General features: G+C 36.9%; 1 protein-coding gene across 1 annotated transcript; it reads right to left on the bottom strand.

The window, feature by feature from the left end:
- Positions 1-4,914: 4,914 nt before the first annotated feature.
- Positions 4,915-5,307, bottom strand: LOC141640527 (uncharacterized). Its single transcript, XM_074449298.1, has 2 exons — positions 5,152-5,307; positions 4,915-5,067 (listed from the first exon to the last, which is right to left on the bottom strand). Exons 1-2 carry the CDS (start codon positions 5,305-5,307, stop codon positions 4,915-4,917), a joined length of 309 nt encoding a protein of 102 aa, XP_074305399.1.
- Positions 5,308-22,226: the final 16,919 nt, after the last annotated feature.

The raw sequence follows: 22,226 nt of genomic DNA on the forward strand, positions 1-22,226 counted from the left end.
TAGCTCATGACTCGAACGAGTCTATGGTAGACTCAAGCGAGTCAGCCTGAAAATCCAAGAAGAAAACTTCGTTGTCGCAAAGTCCGAGCGAGCTCTGTAGGACTCGAGCGAGATAAGCGGAGACTCGAGAGAGTCTACCTATGACTCGAGCAAGTCTAAATGTGAAGAACCAGATCTACTCCATAACTCGAGCAAGAGAACCTCAGACTCACTCGACTCGTGCTATAACACGATAAAAGCCCTTGAGATATCCTTCTTCTTATTTTATTCTCCTCTTTCACAAAAGCAAAACCTCTTCTCTCTCTAAAAATCCCACATCTCAAATCTCAAATAGCCTAAAACGCAATAAAAATCCCTCCTTATGCTTCCAAATATTATCTTTTAACAATTGAAAAGCAATCCTCGCCCACTTTTAGCCTCTGAAATTTCAAAATCACCCAAAAATCTACTCAACCAAACATAGGGTTTGTGAATTTCCAAAGTCTTGGGGGTTTTCACTTGGGTTTGATTAAAGCCTAATTTGCTCATTAAATAAGCTTTTTTAGGGCTCTATAAGGTTAGTGGGTCTTTTATTGTCAAAGATTTGAGATTTACCAAGGAGGAAACTTCATACTTAACAATGGCGAAGACAAAAGGCAAAAGGCAAACACCGTCTTCTCAAAAGAGGTCAACAAGACTTCGGGGGAGTTCATCTAATGCTTGTCCTCAAAAGCAAAAGGCGGAAAATGTGCAGGTGCGAAAATTGGCTCTACTTAAGATTTCCCGGAAATGGGGGTAAAGTGTCAAACCGAGGCTCTACTTAGGAACATTCTCCCTACCAATTTCGTTGTCGTAAAACTTTAGCTAGATTGGGAATAAAGTATCAAACTGAGTCTCTTTTTGCGTTAATAGGAATGTCTACCATGTTCGGGATGCACGAACTCACTTACCGCCCTTTAGTTGTAACACCCCCATCTACCAAAGTGTCTTACCAAGTCCTACCTTAGAAAATAGACGCATTACCATCTCGGTTACCCGAGGTAATATATGTCAAAGATACCATAATGAAACGTTTAATAAAGATAAATAAAGTTTAGTCGATTACATGATTCAATACCAAAAGAAAATAAAACTCAAGCTAACAAAAGAATGTCTAAGAACTCAGCGGAAGCTAAAATGATCAAAGTATCTTATCGGCGTCCCATTCAAACCCGCAAGCAAGCTCAAACATCAACACCTGCTAGACTCACTACTCCTCATTGACCGAAAATATCAAATGGTTCACCATAGTTTTGAAAACATTAAGGGGTTTTGAAAACATTGAAGGGTCAATACAATTATACAATTAATCAAATTCCACACAAGGAACATGCAACACAATATAACTCTATCAATACTCCACAATCTCCAAACTTCGTAATAGCAAATGGCTCTCATCGCAACGAGTAGCCGGGTTCCCATCGAAACGGGTAACCCACCCCTACCGATGTCCGACCGTAACACTGAACATCAAATCCCCACTCATCACAATGAGCGAACCCAACTCATTTATGTGCACATACCCCTTGAAACGGGAGTCACAAGAGGCGAAATTGTGTAGGGAAACCCTACCTTATTCGCAAAATCCGGAAATAGCGCAAGCCGGTTTAGAACTGCTCATCTACGAATTCCTCACCTATAACAACGATATAGTCAAGATTACTACAACGATCCTATAAAGAAAAGCTAAAGATTTCTCCCATCAACCCAAATTCGGGTTTAATCAAAAATAAATAAATAACGAACGAACGAAGATCGAGACCTACAACGCAGAAGGAATGAAAATGATAACTCCGAAATCCCAAAATAACGAATCCTTGCTTAGATAGTGATTAGGATGATTAGAGAGTGTTTAGAATATAATTAGGTTTTGCAAATGACGTTTCAGAACTTATAACAATGATTATATAACTTCTATAATCATCGTAATCAAACCGCGCAAAAAACTTCCCCGACCGGACACTCGGTCGAGTGCCTCGACACACTCGACCGAGTACGACCTACTCGACCGAGTACCTCACCATCTCGGTCGAGTTACCCCAAAACAGAAACCTGACAAATCCTTAGATACCACTCGGTCACACCACTCGACCGAGTACAGCTCACTCGGTCGAGTGCCCTCACCTACTGGACCGAGTACAAAACCGTAGTATTACAGTCCTCCCTCCTTAAAATGAACTTCGTCCTCAAATTTCACACTGATACATACATAACATATACACGCACTACCCCGATACACAACACAATTCAAAACCAAGACAAAAAGCCCCCAAAAGTTGACGAAAAGGATACCAAAACCGACTCAAAACAAGCCAAAACACATGCGATTATCTCCTACCCCCTAAAAAGAATAAGGTTACGACCCCGTAACCAAACATACCTGCTCAAAAGGATATGGATAGCACTCTTTCATTGCCTCTTCTGACACATAGGTGACACCTTAAAAAGAACTTGTTACCCACCTGAAACTCAATGTCACGGCGATGCAAGTTTGCATAGCTCTTTTGTCGATCCTGCAACGCCTTCATCTTTTGCCGAATCAAGTGAACTTGCTCAAATCTCAATCATGTCTTGTACCATCTGTGAACCTAGAAACACCTCTTCCGAACTATCATCCCAACACACTAGGCTCCTACACTTCCTCCCGTACAATTCCTCCAATGGTGTCATCCCTTTTATGATAGCTGTTGTTATAAGAAAACTAAATCAAGTCTAGTTGATCCTCCCAACTACCACCAAATTCCATCACACAAGCTCCCAACATGTCTCCAAAGTCTTAATGGTCCTCTCTGTTTGCCCATCAGTCGCAGGGTAAAAATTTGTGCTCATCTTCAAAGTAATACCCAAAGAATCCTATAATTCCTGCCAAAACCTCGATATAAACCGCGCATCCCGATCTGACACAATGTCTTTTGGTACTCCGTGTAGCTTCAATACATTCTTCATATAACCATTATCCAACTCAACTTTGCTCCAAGTATCTTTAATTAGAATAAAGTGATCTGACTTCGTTAAACGATCAATGATCACCCAAATCATGTTATTACCTCTCTGCGTTCTCGGTAATCCCACAATTAAATCCATAGATATCGACTCCTACTTTCACTCTGGTACCTCAAGTGACTAAATCTTACCTTGCGGCCTCCGATGTTCTCCTTTGACCCTCTCACAAGTCAAGCATCTAGCCACAAAATCAGCTACCTCTTTCTTCATCCCGGGCCACCAAAAGGTCTTCTTTAAATCTTTATATAACTTGTCGCCTCCCAGATTCACCGAATAAGGAGTGCAATGAGCCTCTATCATGATCAGCTTCTTCAACTCATCGTCAATTTCTACACACCATCTCTCATCAAATCGAACAATACCATCCACATGGATCGTAAATCTTGATGTAATGCCTTTTTCCACTCATTCCTTCCACTCTTGGATTTTAGGATTGAGCAATTGTTACTTCCAAATATCATCATAAAGCTCGGGCTCTAAGGTTAAATCACTAATTACATCCCCTTTGCGAATCATGTGGATTCCCATCTTCACCACCCCATCTTTCAATCTCATCAAGGATAATGTTGTGCATAACGAATGCACACTCTTCCTGCTCAAGGCATCATCTACCATATTAGCCTTTCCCTCGTGATAGATAATTTTCATGTCATAGTCACCTATCAGTTCTATCCATCTTCTTTATCACATGTTTAGCTCCCTTTGAGTGTAAATGTACTTTAGGCTTTTATGATCTTAAAACATTTTAAAGGTTGCCCCATATAGGTAATGTCTCCAAATCTTCAAAGAAAATACAACCGCATCCAACTCTAAATCATGAGTAGGATAGTTCTCTTGATATGATTTCAACTGCATCCAACTCTAAATCATGAGTAGGATAGTTCTCCAAATCGTCATAGGTCTAGCAATCTTGGAAAAGTCCTTCACAAACCGCCTGTAATACCCGGCCAAACCCAAGAAACTCCGAATTTCAGCCACATTTTTCGGTGCTTCCTAGTTTGACACTGCCTCAATCTTATTTAGATCAACTTCTACACCTTCTTTAGAAATCACATGGCCCAGAAAGGCCAGCTTCTCTAACCAAAACTCGCACTATGATAACTTAGCATATAATTGGTTATCTAGCATAGTTTGCAACACCAACCTCAAATGGTCCTCGTGATCCTCTTTAGTCTTGGAATAGACTAAGATATCATCAATAAAGACCACCCCAAACCGGTCTAAGAACGGACAGAAGACCCGATTCATAAAATCCATAAACACAGGTGGCGCATTTGTCAACCCAAAAGGCATCACCACGTACTCATAATGAGCATATCATGATTGAAAAGTCGTCTTAGGAATGTCATCATCCATAATCCTCAACTTATGGTATCCTGATCTTAGATTAATCTTTGAGAAGACCTCATCCCCGCTTAGCTGGTCAAAAAGATCATCAATCCTCGGTAATGGGTACCTATTCTTCACGGTAACATGATTCAGCTCCCTATAATCGATGCATAACCTCTAACTGTCATCCTTCTTTTTCACGAATAAAACTGGTGCGCCCCAAGGTGATACACTAAGTATGATATACCCCTTATCCAACAACTCGTTCAATTACTTCTTCAATTCTTTTAATTATTTTGGTCCCATCCAGTAAGGGGCCTTAGATAACGGTCTTGTTCCGGGTTTAAGCTCCAAACTGAAATCAATGTCTCTCTTAGGAGGTAATCCCGGTATTTCCTCCATAAAGACATCCATGAACTCTCCCAGAATTGGTATACTTGTTGCCGTAGGCTCCTCCACGCGAGTATCTCTCACTTGACACAGAATCATAGGACATCCCTTCCTTAAATAGGACTTTAAGGTCATGGCTGCTATTATCTTAACTTTGGGTTTCACCACGAAACCTCAATAAAACACTCTAATCCCCTTAGGACCTCTTAAAGACACCTTTTTCTTCTGGAAATCGATGCTAGCCTTATACTTACTCAACCAATCCATCTTCACAATGACCTCAAACCCATATAAAGGAAACTCAAACAAGTCAACTGGAAAGTCTACCTGCCCAACGACCATAGACACCCGCTTATACAGTTTACAACAAGATACAGACTCTCCCGAAGGTATAAATACTTAATGTTTTACCAACGCAAACTCTCCCAACCCCATAGTTGTGGCATGACTCTTAGACACAAAGGAATGGGTAGCACCCGAATCAAATAATAAATACGTTAGCTTATTATTAATCAAAAATGTACCCATAACAACTTGTGCATCATCCTCCGCTTCTTGTTTATCCATCATGAACAACTTCTCGCTGCTTTTCTGGCCTCCTCCCTGCACTGTGCTCGTCGATGATGTAGATTTTGAAGGAAATCGTATTATAAATATCACATATTTTACTTTAAAGTTTTAGTCATAAAAACTTAAGAATCTTATGCATGCAAAGCATATAAATAAGTGTAGAGGAAAACCGGTTCCTTACATTGAATATTTCGGTTTATGGGCACAAGTAAGGTCTCCTATCTTCACTTGTTCTTGAGCTATGATGAGTAATAGGATGATCCTCCAAAGACTTCAAGTATAGAAGCCACTCCTCTTGATTGCATCCAAGATTATCCCTTATCTCTACTAAATAATATGTGCTAGATATTTGTTTGGTAGTTTACCTTAAAATTAATTACTAATACTCATATATTACACTAATAATATTAGTAATTTGATTGAACAATTTGGATCAACATTTCTCTAATTTTCGAGAAATATGAAAGAGTGTAAGAGAGAGGTATGCATGAATGAATAATATTATGCATATAGAGAATGAATATCACTTAAAAGAGAGAACAAAATTCTCCCCTTTTTAGCATGGAAAACCGGTGGGGAGGGAGCCAATGCCAAGGGATGACATCTTTTATTTTGCTTTTTGGTCTACACAAGAAATAGGTGTGTAAGGCTATCATGCTATAGGTATGATTAGCTCTATTTTATCACATAAAATAAATCAACTATAATGCATTATAACTCCCTCCATTTCGGTCCACTTCCATAAAATGGACTACCATTTTATTTTGTCAATTTGTCATTTGTCACACAATATGTCACATGTAATATAATACATGTTATTAATTAATTCGATGCATATTTATCACATAAATATCATTTAATAAATTAATTAAATTACATATAACAAATTGACTAGTGATACTTGATCACATAAATAAAATGGGTCATTTAATTATAATTCACAACATCTTGTAATTATAACTAACCATTCATTCTCATCTTTATTGTTTCTCAAACAATAAACAATTTTAGTAATAAAGCATTTTTATTACTAAAATAAATCTTATTTAATCTCATTAAAATAAGAAATAATATTCTCTCTCGTAATTGAATTGTTCAATCATAAGGAATTGATCAACTTGTATCGTCATACAATTAATCAACTTTACAGATAAGGGCATCATCCTTTAGGTGTGACCTTAAGGGATCAACTAACCACCACCGTCCCACGACAGTAACGTCAAACTCTAGCAAGCCAATCGTTACCGATTAATGTTGGTCAGTTGACTATATAATTAAATCATCCCTTACGTATTCTTAACATGAGATTTAAACATGTGATCATCATGATCGACAATTGTGATCGTATTATTGTCGGGGACACTCCAACAATCTCCCACTTGTCCTCGACAAGTGTGCGTCACCAATTCTCTTGTCCTATTACTATCTCCCACTCAATGCAAGGTGTCTTTCATGTCGTACTTGCAAGTGATCACATCGAGAGTGGTTTCCTCGATCTGGAGAATAATTGATTGACCGAAATTATCTACCATAGATACCTTCCGAGCGTGGCCACGCATTTCCAGTTCATTACTCCTCGAGTGGCCCTGAGATATTGTTTTAACCCTGACAAAGGGGTGGACAATTCCTATCGCACTATTCCCTTCGACTAGCCACAGCCATCATAACCCAAAATATGCCCATTTGACCCCATTTACGAAGGTCGTAGTAACATAAATCAAAGCTAATTTGAAACTGTGCCATCTTAGGCGAACAGTCTTTAGTCAAAAGAATCGACTCATTAGAATACTATAGTAGCTCTCGCCACGACCAGGCTATATAAATTTGCCAGAAATCTATAAGCGGTCACTGCTCGACAAAGTGTTCCTAACAGTCTGCCTATGTGGTCGACTAGTCATCTCACATGACTGTATGGCACTGAACTTGCCATCAATCGCATCACACTCTAGTCACTTCGAGACATCACCTCATACAAGTGACTATGGGCGAATACTATGTTAATCCGGGTTCACTTTAACGGGGTTCAATATCGGCATACAACCCGTTTGGATGTAACAAAGTATAATAAAAGAGTTTTAAAGTAAAACTCGAACGACAAATGCGATTATCACATATGAATAGTCAATGCCTGATTATTATTTCATATTCTACAATCGTTATCGATTAATGTTGGTCAGTTGACTATATAATTGAATCATCCCTTACGTATTCTTAAAATGAGATTTAAACATGTGATCATCATGATCGACAATTGTGATCGCGTTATTGTCGGGGACACTCCAACAGATTTGGCTGCTGAATTCTGATTCTCATTGTTATTCGGAGCTGATACGACCCACCATTACATTTGTAACCGACATTGTTATTGCCTTGGACACTCTGGTTATTCCATGTCCCAGCTGGAGGGTTACTAGCCATACTCTTGAGTCGGAGATTGAGAAATGTTCCCCTAGTAAGGTCGCTGATAACTCCCTCCTCCATAGCTTCTGTATTCGAATCTCTTGCAGCCAGTTCCACCATAATTGTAGCATGGAAACCTAGTGGTATCACTTGTACTCCGTCCGCCTCTCCCTCCATAACGTTACCCTCTGTAAAAGCAAGTTTCCCCAGAATAAGATTTAGCTTGATTTTAGTTACCTTGCTTATAGCTCGATTGATTACCACCTTCATTGTCAGCCTTGTGATTCTCACTCACCTTAGCCCCTTTGGCCATATTTGGCAGGCGTTCGGCGTGTGCTGCCCTTTCATAAACTTCTTTCAAGTCAGTGATTACTCCAGCTGGTAACCTCTCCATAATCCTTAGTGTCAACCCCCTCTCGGAACGGAAAACTAGAACTTGCTGAGTCATTATGTCCTCTGCATAGCGTGCTAGTTCATTAAACTTGATATAATACTCGGTCGCTGTCATGCTATCGGTCATGACGAAGGAGTCAAATCCAGCTTTCATTTAGTTCCGGACATGCTCTGGGACAAACTCACGTCTCATTGCAGTTTTGAACACTTCCCATGGAATTGCTGGTTCACCCAGATTCTTATAGTATTCCCGCGCGGTTGTCCTTTCTTGATACCACCATCCCCTAGCTTGACCCCTCAAGTAGAAAGCGGCCTAATCCACCTTCACGTCCCCCGGACAGTTAACCACCTCGAAAATGCTCTCCATTTCACGAATCCAATTGTCGAGCAGATTTGGTGCTCTTGTGCCCTTATATATGGTAGAATGATGGCGGGAAATAGCGGTGCTTAACGCGGATGTATCAAAAATATACTTCCTTTTTTCCTTTCCTACGTTCTTTAAGGCCTCAGTGAACATGTTATTATGCTTGCTCAACCTTGCTATCTCATCGATAGTCATGTTAGCGGCCCTACCAAAAGCAGCAGATCTCTTTGGCGGCATTTTGAGCTTCAATAACCAAAACAAGCGTAAGCACATAGCCTACGGCTCAATATAAAACTTCCTCCCCCGCCAGCAGAGATACTCGGTCGAGTACAAGAAGCCACTCGACCGCTTAACACCCACTCGGTCGAGTACACACCTTACTCGGCTGAGTGTCCACACTCCACTAGCTACCCTCAAAATCACAGAATCCTCGCTCGGTCAAGTGTCAGGGTCACTCGAACGAGTACCTTACTCGGTTGAGTACCCTCCCCCACTCGGCCGAGTCATGTAAAACAGGCCTCCTACACATATATCCCGACCCCATATACCATACAAATCATATTTCACTTATTCCTATAAACATGGCCCGTAGATAAATAAACACTCAACCACATATTTCATATTATGAGCACTTCACTCTAATTCCACATTTGCCAACATCACAAATAAATCATCCATGCATGCTATTTCACATTACATATGTTAGGTTCATATACCTATTATTAGACTCCTCTAATAGTGAACTAATTAACTCATTAATTATTTGTTCTTTAGATCTAGTGCATGCATAACTAAATGAGAGATTTATAAGAAAAAATAATGTCCCTTACATTGGTTGTTGGTTCGAAAATATGGGTACAAGTAAGGTCACCTTCCTTCACATGTTCTTGAGCTTAATATGATGGATGATCCTCCTAAGACTCCAAGTATAGAAGACACTCGAATAAGTTGCACCCAAGATTAATCCCAAAAATTCCTACTAATATTAACTAGATATGTAATAGAAATGAAACCTTAATCATACTAATATTACTAGTATTACTACCTCTAGTAATAGATTGAGTGTATTAGTATTTGTGAGAGTTTTTAGCAAATTGCATGTGAAGGAAAGTAAGTGGAAAAACAAGTAAAAACCAAGTAGGAAAAATTGAGCAACAAATGCTCTACTTAAGGAGCAAAACCGGTGCACCTTCTCCATGTAGGGAATCTTTTTCCTTTTATTTTTACTCATTTGTTTAGTGTAGGTAGAGTAGTGTAAGAGTAGGTATGATTAAAGCTTATATGTTGTGTCACAATCACACTTTAATCAACATAAACAAAAGACAAAAGAACATCTTTTGCTCTTTCATTTGGCCGAAATAATGGAGCCATTTTGGTCCATTTTTGCCTTTTGTCATTTGTCCCAAAAATGCTTATAAGTCATATGTTTAACTATCTTACATAATAAATTATTAATGTAATCATTTAACACTTAAATATTACAATTAATAATATAATATACACTCCACTTTATGAGTACTATACTACCATTATATCAACATATAATGGGTCTTATAATTACTAGTTAGTTAAAATTACAACTTCTTGTAACTTTAAATAACTAATTACCTCTACCTCAAAACATATATATAACCTCCAGTAATTTAGCAATTTAACACTTACATACTAAATTAAATCTTATTTAATCACATTACAATAAGACGCAAAATTACACTCCCCTAATTAAGGAATTAATTAATCTGTATCACATACAATTAATTAAATATCTATTTGGGCCTCATCCTATAGGTGTGACCTAAAGGGATCAACTGACCACCACCGTCACACGACATTAATGTCAAACTCTAGTTAGCCAATCATTATCGATTAATGACGATCAGTCGACTATATAAAGAATCGTTCCTCACTTATTCTTAGTATGAGATTTAATTATGATATTAAATCATGTGATTGCACTATTGTTGAGGACACAGTTTCCAACAATCTCCCACTTGTCCGAGACAAGTGTGCGTCACCATTTCTCTTGTCCTATTACAATCTACCACTCAATGCAAGGTGTCTTGCAGGTCGTACTTACATTTGATCATATCTTGAGTGGTTTCCTCGATCTGGAGAGTAACTGTCTAACCGGAATTATCTACCATAGATACCTTCCGAGCGTGGCCACGCATTTCCAGTTAACTACTCCTCGAGTGGCCTTGAGATTTCAAACAACCCTGACAAGGGGTGGACAATTCCTGTCGCCCTATTCCCTTTGTTATGCCACAATCCATCATGACCCATAATATACCCAGTTTGACCTCAGTTACGAAATCGTAGAGTATAAATCAAAGCTAATCAGAAGTTGTTCCAACTTGGGCGAATAGTCTCTAGTCAAAAGAATTGACTCATAAGAATACTATAGTAGCTCTTGCCACGACCAGGCTTTATGAATTACCAGAACTCTATAAGCGGTCACTGCCCGACATAGTGTCCCATACAGTCTGCCTATGTGATCGACTAGTCATCCCATATGACTCTATGGAACTTGAACTTGCCACCAATCGCATCACACTCTAGTCACTTCGAGACGTCACCTCATATAAGTAACTAGGGGCGAATACCTTGTCAATCCAGTTCACTTTAATGGGGTTCAATTTGTTCTCAACAACCCATTCGGATACGACAAAGTAATGTGTGAGTTTAATAAAACTCAAACGATAAATGCGATTATCACATATGAATAGTCAATACACTATTACTACTTCATATCTATAATCTTTAGTGTATTATTAATACTAGTTTAGATGCAATAAAAGTTTGGAAAGTAGATATACCCGATATCCATATATTCTAACTTTATTAATTGCTATTTCCTTCCATTCAATATCATCTTTAATGACATGAATTTTATCCAAGTATATGTCTAGACATCTTACTAGAGATGGGCTCTTTAACTTGAAAGATGCTCCCACTGTTATCGCATAACTTGTGACAAAATCATTTGTAGATGGATTCACTCTTAATCCCTATCTTGACCATTTTATCACAATTAACTTAGATTCCTTTTGTAGTATCTGCAATACGCGAAACTAAAACACCCTTTTAGTCTCTTACTCCTTAGTCAATAAGACATCCTATGATTATAACAAATCCCTTTAAGTTTGGAAACTAAAGTTTGTGCAACCCTTCAACACGTAACTTAGTTTATCATCCAAACATATGAATGAATCCTTAATTCTTCTCAAGAATCTCAAGGATGTTCTTTAAGGGTCTCACTAGCCATATGATGGGAATTATCTTGTTATTGACTTATCATGCCCTACGCATATGGTTCATCACAGCACGTGTGTCTGTTGGCATACATAATCGTTCTAATGGCGGAAACATTAGAGATCGATTTCATGTAATCAACAACTTAATAGGTTCAGTGAACGACTATGATTCCATCATAGTAATTCAACTTTCATCATCATGAATAAGCCATTTAACCTTGTTGATGTTACAACAGATACAAAAGATCTTATCCTCATAAGACTCTCAACACTATGCCAATATTCTCTCTCATAGATTCAAAAATCTAGAATATTTTGCATCCCTTTCCAAGTCTCCCAGTCACTCTTGACAGAAGAGAGCATTGGTACATTATTCTCAATAATTAATATGTTATCAACATATAAGACATGGAAAAACAATTCTAGCTCCCACTTAACTTCATGTATAATCATGATTCTTCAATCATGTGAATGAAACCATTCACTATTATCACATGAACGAGAAGTATAATCCTTTAATGCTAGCTTAAGACCATCTTGTGATCACTTAAGATAGCTACGCATAATATGTTAGGATTCTTAGATCTTCATCTAAGGTTTTTTGTTTCAAACACTTCATTCTCTAAATTCCCATTTTAGAAAAACGAATTTTTATTTGTCATTCTTCATCAAATGAAATGCGGCAATTCCTAACATAATTAATCTTGATCAACATGTTCATGTAAATCTTATGCATTTGAGTACTCTGAAGCTCTATTTACCTTTAAGGAGACCCTCGCCTTTATGTAAATCTACTCTTGAGTGACTATTTTCGGATTGTAATGCTATGGCTTGTATGTAACAAAGTCGATTTAGGACAATACCATTACTTTCGCAAAGCAATATTTTAACAATAAGACATGTGTGCTAAACTCCCACTGAGCTATACTCCCACTCTATCTTTATAGATTATAGTTCCATTACTTTCACAAAGTAACACAATTACTATAAGACATGTTTGTGACGATCTCATCTACTCCCACTCTATCTCTTAGAAATAGCTATATCTTCTAAAGAGATAGCTTTGTGAGACACAAACATATATATAGTGGAATACTAGGAGTTCCTCTAGACTGACTAATTAGGTCATAAAAGACCAGCTCTTTTACGGCAGACATTATATACGAGTGTTATCCATGTCAACTGTTAAATAGACTCTCTATTCTAGGTATCTCCAGGTTGACCTTCCAGATTAATATAAAAATCCCCAAAAGTGAGTTCAACAACTCAATCTGACTCATATTAGAATGATCTTATGGGTAGTGACACAAGGTCATAATCCATCTTTAATAAATCAAATTTATTACTTAGATCTTTGCCACTACGATCGGATCGTAATGCACTAGTACTTTGTTCAATTGGTTCTCTATATCATTTAGAAATTTCTCAAATCTCTCAAATGCTTCACTTTATAGTTGATTAAGTAAACATACCCTTATCTACTTAAATCATTGGTAAAAGTGACGAAGTAGTCATAACCTCTCCTTGCGGTGATGCTCGTATGACCACATACATCGACATGTATTAGTCCTAGCAAATCACTTGCTCGTGTTCCTTTACTACTAAAGGAAGTACAAATCATATTGCAAAGGAGACGAGATTCGCATATTCCATATGATTGAAAATCAAATGGTTCATTAAATCTAGTCAACACTAGCCTTTAATGCGTTTCTTATTTACGTAACCTAATTGAAAAAGTCAAATGTACAAATCATTTGGTTTACTAGTTATGAGTCTTTTGGATCGTATTATGTAGATATCTTTGCATGAGTTGGAAGTGTCTAAAACATGAATATCATTAAGATAAGTGACATGGCTCACAGCCATGACTATTTTCAACAAAATACAACAATTGTCTTTGATGGCAAAATATAAATCCTTTTATGTCTCACATGGAAATAATGTTTTAGACTAAGTGGGTACATAATAACAATTATGTAAATTACAACTCAATGTTATTAGCTAAAACAAGTACAACTCCCTCTTGAAGTGGCGGCTACCCTAGCTCCATTTCCTTGTCGGAGATTCATATCAATCTTGTTTAGCTTTTCCACATTTCCAAGTCCCACTTGGAGTGATAAGTCCAACTTTAATATCTTCCAAATACTTGGGGCAATTACGCTTCCAATGGCCCATGACATTACAATAATAACATTCATGGTAGGATAGGGCACCCTTCTTGGTTTTGTGGTAGTCTCACTATCAACTTCCAATTCACAATCGGATTTGGGTTTCTCACCCATCTTTGCCTTTCCTTTATTAATACCAATACTCCTTTCAGTTGCATGGACATTCTTGCTAGAACTCCCACTTAATTTGATATTTCTCCTTGTTTCATCAAACAAGGATATCTTGGAATTTGTGAGATTCCCCTCATATGATCCTCTTACCTAAGAGGTGGGCATGAGTATGGGAGTGGGAGGTGTAAAAGTAGTAAAAAGACAAAGATTCCCATCTTCACCAATGCTAAAGCGTAGTTCTCTAATCGGGTCGTTGATATACGAGAAGCATTTTTCATTGAATGATTGGAGCCATGAATTAATGGTGATCAGTGTATGATTATTAGATGAATTTGGAGTTGCCATTGCAATTGTAAAAACGATTTTAACTACAAAAATAGGAAGTGAAGGAATTAATAAACATCTATCGTTTTAATAATACTCGTAAATTTCACTACAAGTATTGCATTTATATAGTGACCTCCACCCAACTATATAAATGATTCCGAGATCCAAATTCATATTAATACGGGTACGGTAAGCCGAGTCATCCCTTATTAATATAACTCGGTGGATTAACCTCTTAATCGATTCTACTTTTAGAACTCTCGGTCGATAAAATTACTCTAACATTCATCTTTAGCCCGGAACACATGCGACTACGGTCACGAATACTTCCGTTGAGCTCAATCCAAATTTCGATGTAATAACATTTTATTACCCCACTTCGCCAATGTAACAAGGTTTGTATTACGGTAAAGCCGGCTCAACTCCCTTATGAAATTGGTACTTCATGGGTTTCTACTATTTGGCAAGGCTAATTCTCAATTATTATATGTGAGAGGTCTTGTCAATTTATTATCTATCACGTTTTAAGTGAACTAAAGCAGTGAACTACGATAATTATAATTGACACGGTCGATGACTCGATATGATATGCATGTTGTTGTTATGGCGATTTGGCAATGCATGTAACATATTAAGAGAAATGCAAAGCAATAATAAAATTTCCTAGTATGGCCTTCCTAAAAATAGAAAATCAAATAATCTATTACATATTCGGAAACCAACTCCTTTGGTCCCTTGAATCTTCAATTGGCACGCCTCCCAAGACACCGTCTTTGTTGGATCACTTTTCCGAATGGCACCGTCTTTGAAGATGCTCCATAATTACAAATGATAATAAAAATACAAAGCTATTCCTATTATACATTTGTAAAATGGAAAAAATAATAAAAATAAAAGTGATACGAGATCACATTAAATTACAACCGAATCAATATTCCCTTTCATTACGGGTAATATCGATTAAAACTAAGGCCATACTAAGATAAAATTACATAATTCAAAATTATATAAATAAAAGACATTCAACAATTGAAATATGCAGCATTATAATATGTACCTATCATGCCAAATGATGTGCCAAATCGCCTTTTTAACTTATGTCGTACATATAACCCGATTTTATGGAAATGCGTGATAATAACCTTTTAAAATCACTAATTAACACTTAAATCACATCTAAGCTCAAGTTAATTATCCTAACACTTTTTAGAACTCAAAAATTAGTCATCACCTAATTTTTGATAATAATTCAACTTGATTTAATTTTATGCTCATTTTTGACCTTAAAATCATAATATTTATGAAATAAATCCAAATTAAATTATAAAAATTTCAAAATTTGAATTTTAAATTTTTGAACATTCTGGAATAATTCCATGACACTCATAATGTCAAAAATCATGGTTAAAAGTTTGGAATTAATTTTGAGAAAATATAGTTGCAGTTAATCGGTTTTATCTCATAAAACATTTAAAGTATCCAAAAACTAATCCAATAATTTTTACAACCTTAGATCTGATTAGTGAGATATTTATACAACCTAAAATAATTTTCTCATGCCATGCAATACGTTTAAGCTATTTATGCCAAAATAGTCACTATTTATGCCATTTTTACTCTAAAAATTCATAAATCATGCAAAATTAGATCATTTCTTCTCGAAATTTACATACACTGTGTAAATCATGCATGTGACAACATATTAAAGTTTCATGACCTGGTTCGAAATTTAACTATTTTTAACCATTTTACCTCTTTTAATCCATTTTTATCTCATAAAAATCATATATCATGCAATATTAATCCAATTAATACGAGATTTTACACACAACTTGTAAAATATGCATGTGAGGTCATATAAAATTTTCAAGGTCAGAAACTTAGTTTAACTATTTTTAGCATTTTAATTCCCATTTTAGTCATAAAAATGTAATAAAATGACCAAAAATCATTAAAATGAGCAATAAATTTCCATAAATCATAAAAATGACCTAAAAACATTTTAGGACCAGAATATATAACATTCATGATAATTTTGTGGCTTATACTAATAAATCACAAATTTTTTAGTTTTATATGTTAACTTTTTAACTCGGAAAAACAATAACCGATTATGCATGCAACATCCTTATGCTCTGATACCACTTGTTAGGTTCATATACCTATTATTAGACTCCTCTAATAGTGAACTAATTAACTCATTAATTATTTGTTCTTTAGATCTAGTGCATGCATAACTAAATGAGAGATTTTTAAGAAAAAACAATGTCCCTTACATTGGTTGTTGATTCGAAAATACGGGCACAAGTAAGGTCACCTTCCTTCACTGGTTCTTGAGCTTAATATGATGGATGATCCTCCTAAGACTCCAAGTATAGAAGACACTCCAATAAGTTGCACCCAAGATTAATCCCAAAAAATCCTACTAATATTAACTAGATATGTTGTAGAAATGAAACCTTAATCATACTAATATTACTAGTATTACTACCTCTAGTAATAGATTTAGTGTATTAGTATTTGTGAGAGTTTTTAGCAATTTGCATGTGAAGGAAAGTAAGTGGAAAAACAAGTAAAAACCAAGTAGGAAAAATTGAGTACTTAAGGAGCAAAACCGGTGCACCTTCTCCATGTAGGGAATCTTTTTCCTTTTGTTTTTACTCATTTGTTTAGTGTAGGTAGAGTATTGTAAAAGTAGGTATGATTAAAGCTTATATGTTGTGTCACAATCACACTTTAATCAAAATAAACAAAAGACAAAAGAGCATCTTTTGCTCTTTCATTTGGCCGAAATAATGGAGCCATTTTGGTCCATTTTTGCCTTTTGTCATTTGTCCCACAAATGCTTATAAGTCATATGTTTAACTATCTTACATAATTAATTATTAATGTAATCATTTAACACTTAAATATTACAATTAATAATATAATATACACTCCACTTTATGAGTAGTATACTACCATTATATCAACATATAATGGGTCTTATAATTACTAGTTAGTTAAAATTACAACTTCTTGTAACTTTAAATAACTAATTACCTCTACCTCAAAACTTATAAATAACCTCAAGTAATTTAGCAATTTAACACTTAAATACTAAATTAATTCTTATTTAATCACATTACAATAAAACGCAAAATTACACTCCCATAATTAAGGAATTAATTAATCTGTATCACATACAATTAATTAAATATCTATTTGGGCCTCATCCTATAGGTGTGACCTAAAGGGATCAACTGACCACCACCGTCACACGACAGTAATGTCAAACTCTAGTTAGCCAATCATTACCGATTAATGACGATCAGTCGACTATATAAAGAATCATCCCTCACGTATTATTAGTATGAGATTTAATTATGATATTAAATCATGTGATCACACTATTGTTGAGGACACAGTTTCCAACAACATAAATGTAAATAACACATCATAATACACATATTTCACCATGTATCTCCGTAGTTATCGGCTCGATATTGTAAGTGCCATAAGGCGATTTTAGGACGTCTCCCAAATCCTTGCGGTAGCTCCAAACAAACACTACCCAGGTTCATTTTAGTTAGACACCCTACGTTCATTGGTTCATTGGTTTTAGTTTCCAAAATCGTTTCTCTGATACCACTTTGTAACACCCCCATCTACCAAAGTGCCTTACCAAGGCCTACCTTAGCAAATAGAAGCATTACCATCTCGGTTACATGAGGTAGTATATATCAAAGATACCATAGTGAAATGTTTAATAAAGATAAATAAATTTTAGTCGATTACACAATTCAAAACGAAAAGAAAGTACAACTCGAGCTAACAAAAGAATGTCTAAGAACTCAGCGGAAGCTAAAATGATCAGAGTATCTCATCGGCGTCCCATTCAACCCGCAAGCAAGCTCAAACATCAACACCTGCTAGACTCACTACTCCCCATTGACCGAAAACATCAAATGGTTCACCACAGTTTTGAAAACATTGAGGGCTTTTGAAAACATTGAATGGTCAATACAATGATGCAATTAATCACATTCCATATAAGGAACATGCAACACAAGATAACTCAATCAATACTCCACCATCTCCAAACTTCGTAATAGCAAATGGCTCTCATCGCAACGAGTAGCCGGGTTCCCATCGCAACGGGTAACCCACCCCTACCGATGTCGAACCGCAGCACTGAACATCAAATCCCAACTCATCACAACGAGCGAACCCAACTCATTTATGGGCACATACCTCTTGCAACGGGAGTCACAAGGGGCGAAACTGTGTAAGAAACCCTACCTTATTCGCAAAATCCGGAAATAGCGCAAACCGGTTTAGAACTGCTCCTCTACGAATTCTTCACCTATAACAACGATATAGTCAAGATTAATACTACGATCCTACAAAGAAAAGCTAAAGATTTCTCCCATCAACCCAAATTAGGGTTTAATCAAAAAAAAATAACGAACGAAGATAGAGACCTACTACGCAGAAGGAATAAAAATGATAACTCCGAAGAAGCTAAAATGATCAGAGTATGTCGTCAGCGTCCCATTCAAACGCGCAAGCAAGCTCAAAGATCAACACCTGCTAGACTCACTGCTCCGCATTTGCCGGAAATATTAAATGGTTCACCACAGTTTTGAAAACATTGCAGGGTCAGTACAATTATACAATTAATCAAGATCCACACAAGGAACATGCAACACAATATAACTCAATTAATACTCCACCACCTTCAAACTCCGTAATATCAAATGGCTCTCATCGCAATGAGTAGCCGGGTTCCCATAGAAATAGGTAACCCACCCCTGCCGATGTCCGACCGCAGCACTGAATATTAAATCCCTGCTCATCGCAACGAGCGCACACAAGTCATTAATGTGCACATCCACCTTGCTATGGGAGTAACAAGGGGCAAAACATGGGGTTGAAACCATCTCTCGACATGGCTCCACGATATCCATCTCATCACCTCCAATAACCACAATCAAGTAAAATAATACTATGCAATTACACAATCACGAATCACACCCAATGCAACTAACTGTACAATTATACTGTGTAGGAAAACCCTACCTTATTCACAAAATCCGGAAATAGCGCAAGACGCTTTAGAACTGCTCTTCTATGAATTCCTCACCTATAACAACAATATATTCACGAATACTACAATGATCCTACAAACAAAAGCTAAATATTTCTCCCATCAACCCAAATTAGGGTTTAACCAAACATAAATTAAATAACGAACGGAAATCGAGACTTACTACGCAAAAGGAATAAAAATGATAACTCCGAAATCCCAAAATGACGAATCCTTGCTTAGATGATGATTATGATGATTAGAGAGTGTTTAGAATTTAATTAGGTTTTGAAAATGACGTTTAAGAAATGATAAGAATGATTATATAACTTCTTTAATCATCATAATCAAACCGCGCAAAACACCTCCCCGACCGAGTACCTCACCAGCTCGGTCGAGTTACCCAAAAACAGAAACTTGACAAATCCTTAGATACCACTCGGTCACACCACTCGACCGAGTACAATGATACCCGTCGTTGTGAGTACCAAAAATAAGATTTATAATTTCCTATTAAAACTAACCTAGGCTAGTGGTAACAGGGTCGAACCACAAGGAGGCGAATGTAATTAAAAGCTGTCTAAATTTAGTCTAAGGTAACAAGTGTGGGGGTTGAATTGATTTGGTCTATAGCTAATAGCAATAAAAGACAATAAACTAAATAAATGGACAAAACAGATAAAATAAGGGTACTAGGATGGTCGGTTCACTATAGTTTCGGCGGCAGCATACTAAGCAGGTCTAAATCAAACACATGAGGCGGGAAATAAAGAGGTCCTCTCGGTCCACTCTTAACAAATAACATCTTTCGATCTCGCTATAAGTCCCTAATATCACTAATACTGACTCTCGTCCTGAAAAGTGGCTTACAACCTAAACTTTACCTATCTTTCGATCTCAGCATAGTTTAGTCATTTTAATTGGTGGTCAATCAACTGTCCCTATCTCTCGATCTAATGGGTCAGTCGAATCCTAAACATTCAACTAGTCGCGTGCACTCGATTCGTCGAATAAAGAATTAAAACAATTAAAACGAAAATAAAACCTCACATGGTCAGTCGATCGACCAGGTATGGCGGTCGATCGACTGACACGCGATTTCAGGCCCTGTTTATTCTATGCCGCCTAATCTATAATTCCCCTACATCCTAGCACGAATAAATTAGCTACTCATACTAGGGACGATAACAACAATGAAATTAACGAAATTTACTCTTTGAATTCATGATTAAAACAAGGGAACAAAAGGCTAGCATAAAACGATAATTATGGTTTCGGGAAACTAACTAACAATTCTATATCTATGAATGCAAACAAAGTAATAAACTGGAATAAGAAGAATACCAAAATCGCAGAAGAATTGTAACGGAATGATTGCAAGCACGAACGAAAATCCAATGCGAAATAATATCCCGAACCCTAATTATTGATAAACTAAAACTGAATGTAAAACTAGGTAAAAACTCGATAGATATTCTGAAAACTCATGCTACGTTATATAAGAAAAGTACGCAGCTATTATTCCTAAACCTAATAACTCATGGGCTTGATAAATCTCGATCTTTTAATTCTCGTCTGAAGTAGCGGCTTGGTCGATCGACTGAGGTAACCGGTCGATCGATCGCTCTGAAATGAAAAGAGCTTCGGATCCCGTGGGTTGGTCGATCGACTGAAGGGTATGGTCGATCGACTGGTTTAGCTGGTAATCCGCTTTTAATTCTCGTGGATTTGTCTTTTGGGCCTTGAAACGCGCACCAAGCTCGTTCCTTAAGTGAATTCTTCACGTCAAATGCAATGCAGGATACTCGGGGACGGATTTAGCTTGATTTCCGTTGAATTCTTCACATTTCTGCAATAATGTACAAAACCACGAAAGTAGACGGAAATAGGGGAAATGGTAGCTTAAACTACACAAATGAGCTCTGAAATGCGTGTAAAGCAGGATGTAAAACATCATATAAATGACACGCATCAAACTTCCCCAAACCAAACCCTTGCTTGTCCCCAAGCAAGAACTAGACTCGATCTAATGACCTAATGGAACGAGTTCAATCTCAGAGCGAATTACAACATGTAAAGCCTAAACCAATTTAATGCAATAACTAACAATCAATTAGCAATGCGAATCATGCGAACGAGTTATGGAGTCGTTAAAAACTGCTGAACCGTCAACTATAGAGACTTATCAAATCGGACTCTCACGGGTCGCTCAAATCACTCATAAGCACAGGTGAATATATAAGAGGATAGAAAGAATTCATTTTGTAGAGACTCTCACCTAACTACGACCTATGAGAACATGCCTGCAGTATAATATGAAAGTAATCTCTATGACCGTACATATGCATTCCAACCAACAAATGGCCATGACATATGTCGAGGTATATATGGATAATGTGAGGTATGGGTAAGAAGAGGCAAGACATTTATGGAAAAGTGGAGGTACAGGTGATCAAGCTATTACCCAAAACGGAACCATATGGCAACATCCAACTTCTTGCTCAAAATCCAATCGACACGGTGCTATAGCAAGCACAAAACTCACAATCTCTGGTATAAAAGCAATCAACCAACTCCCCATAAGATATGATTGCAACATGGGAGCAAAAATCGCTATAAGATAAAAGCTTGAATTATGCGAATTGATTTCTTTTTCGGACCCCAGTCGATCGACCAGAATTGGCAGTCGATCGACTGCTTTGAACATTACAGAACTCTTTTTTTCTTTTTTCGAATCATTTTTCATCTCTTTTTTTTCTTTTATTTCCTTTCTTTCCTTCCTTTTTCATCTTCCCATCAACATCTCAAAAGAGCAAAAGGCTACCAAAAAC

Source organism: Silene latifolia, unplaced genomic scaffold, assembly GCF_048544455.1.
Source record: "Silene latifolia isolate original U9 population unplaced genomic scaffold, ASM4854445v1 scaffold_88, whole genome shotgun sequence".
Classification (NCBI taxonomy): domain Eukaryota; kingdom Viridiplantae; phylum Streptophyta; class Magnoliopsida; order Caryophyllales; family Caryophyllaceae; genus Silene; species Silene latifolia.

Bases quoted from the DNA above. Each gene is read 5' to 3' on its own strand.
- LOC141640527 (XM_074449298.1), bottom strand. From the start codon at position 5,307: ATGGATAAACAAGAAGCGGAGGATGATGCACAAGTTGTTATGGGTACA. The intron at 5,068-5,151 runs GTAAAACATTAA...GTCGTTGGGCAG, and splicing joins GGTTGGGAGAGTTTGCGTTG to GTAGACTTTCCAGTTGACTT.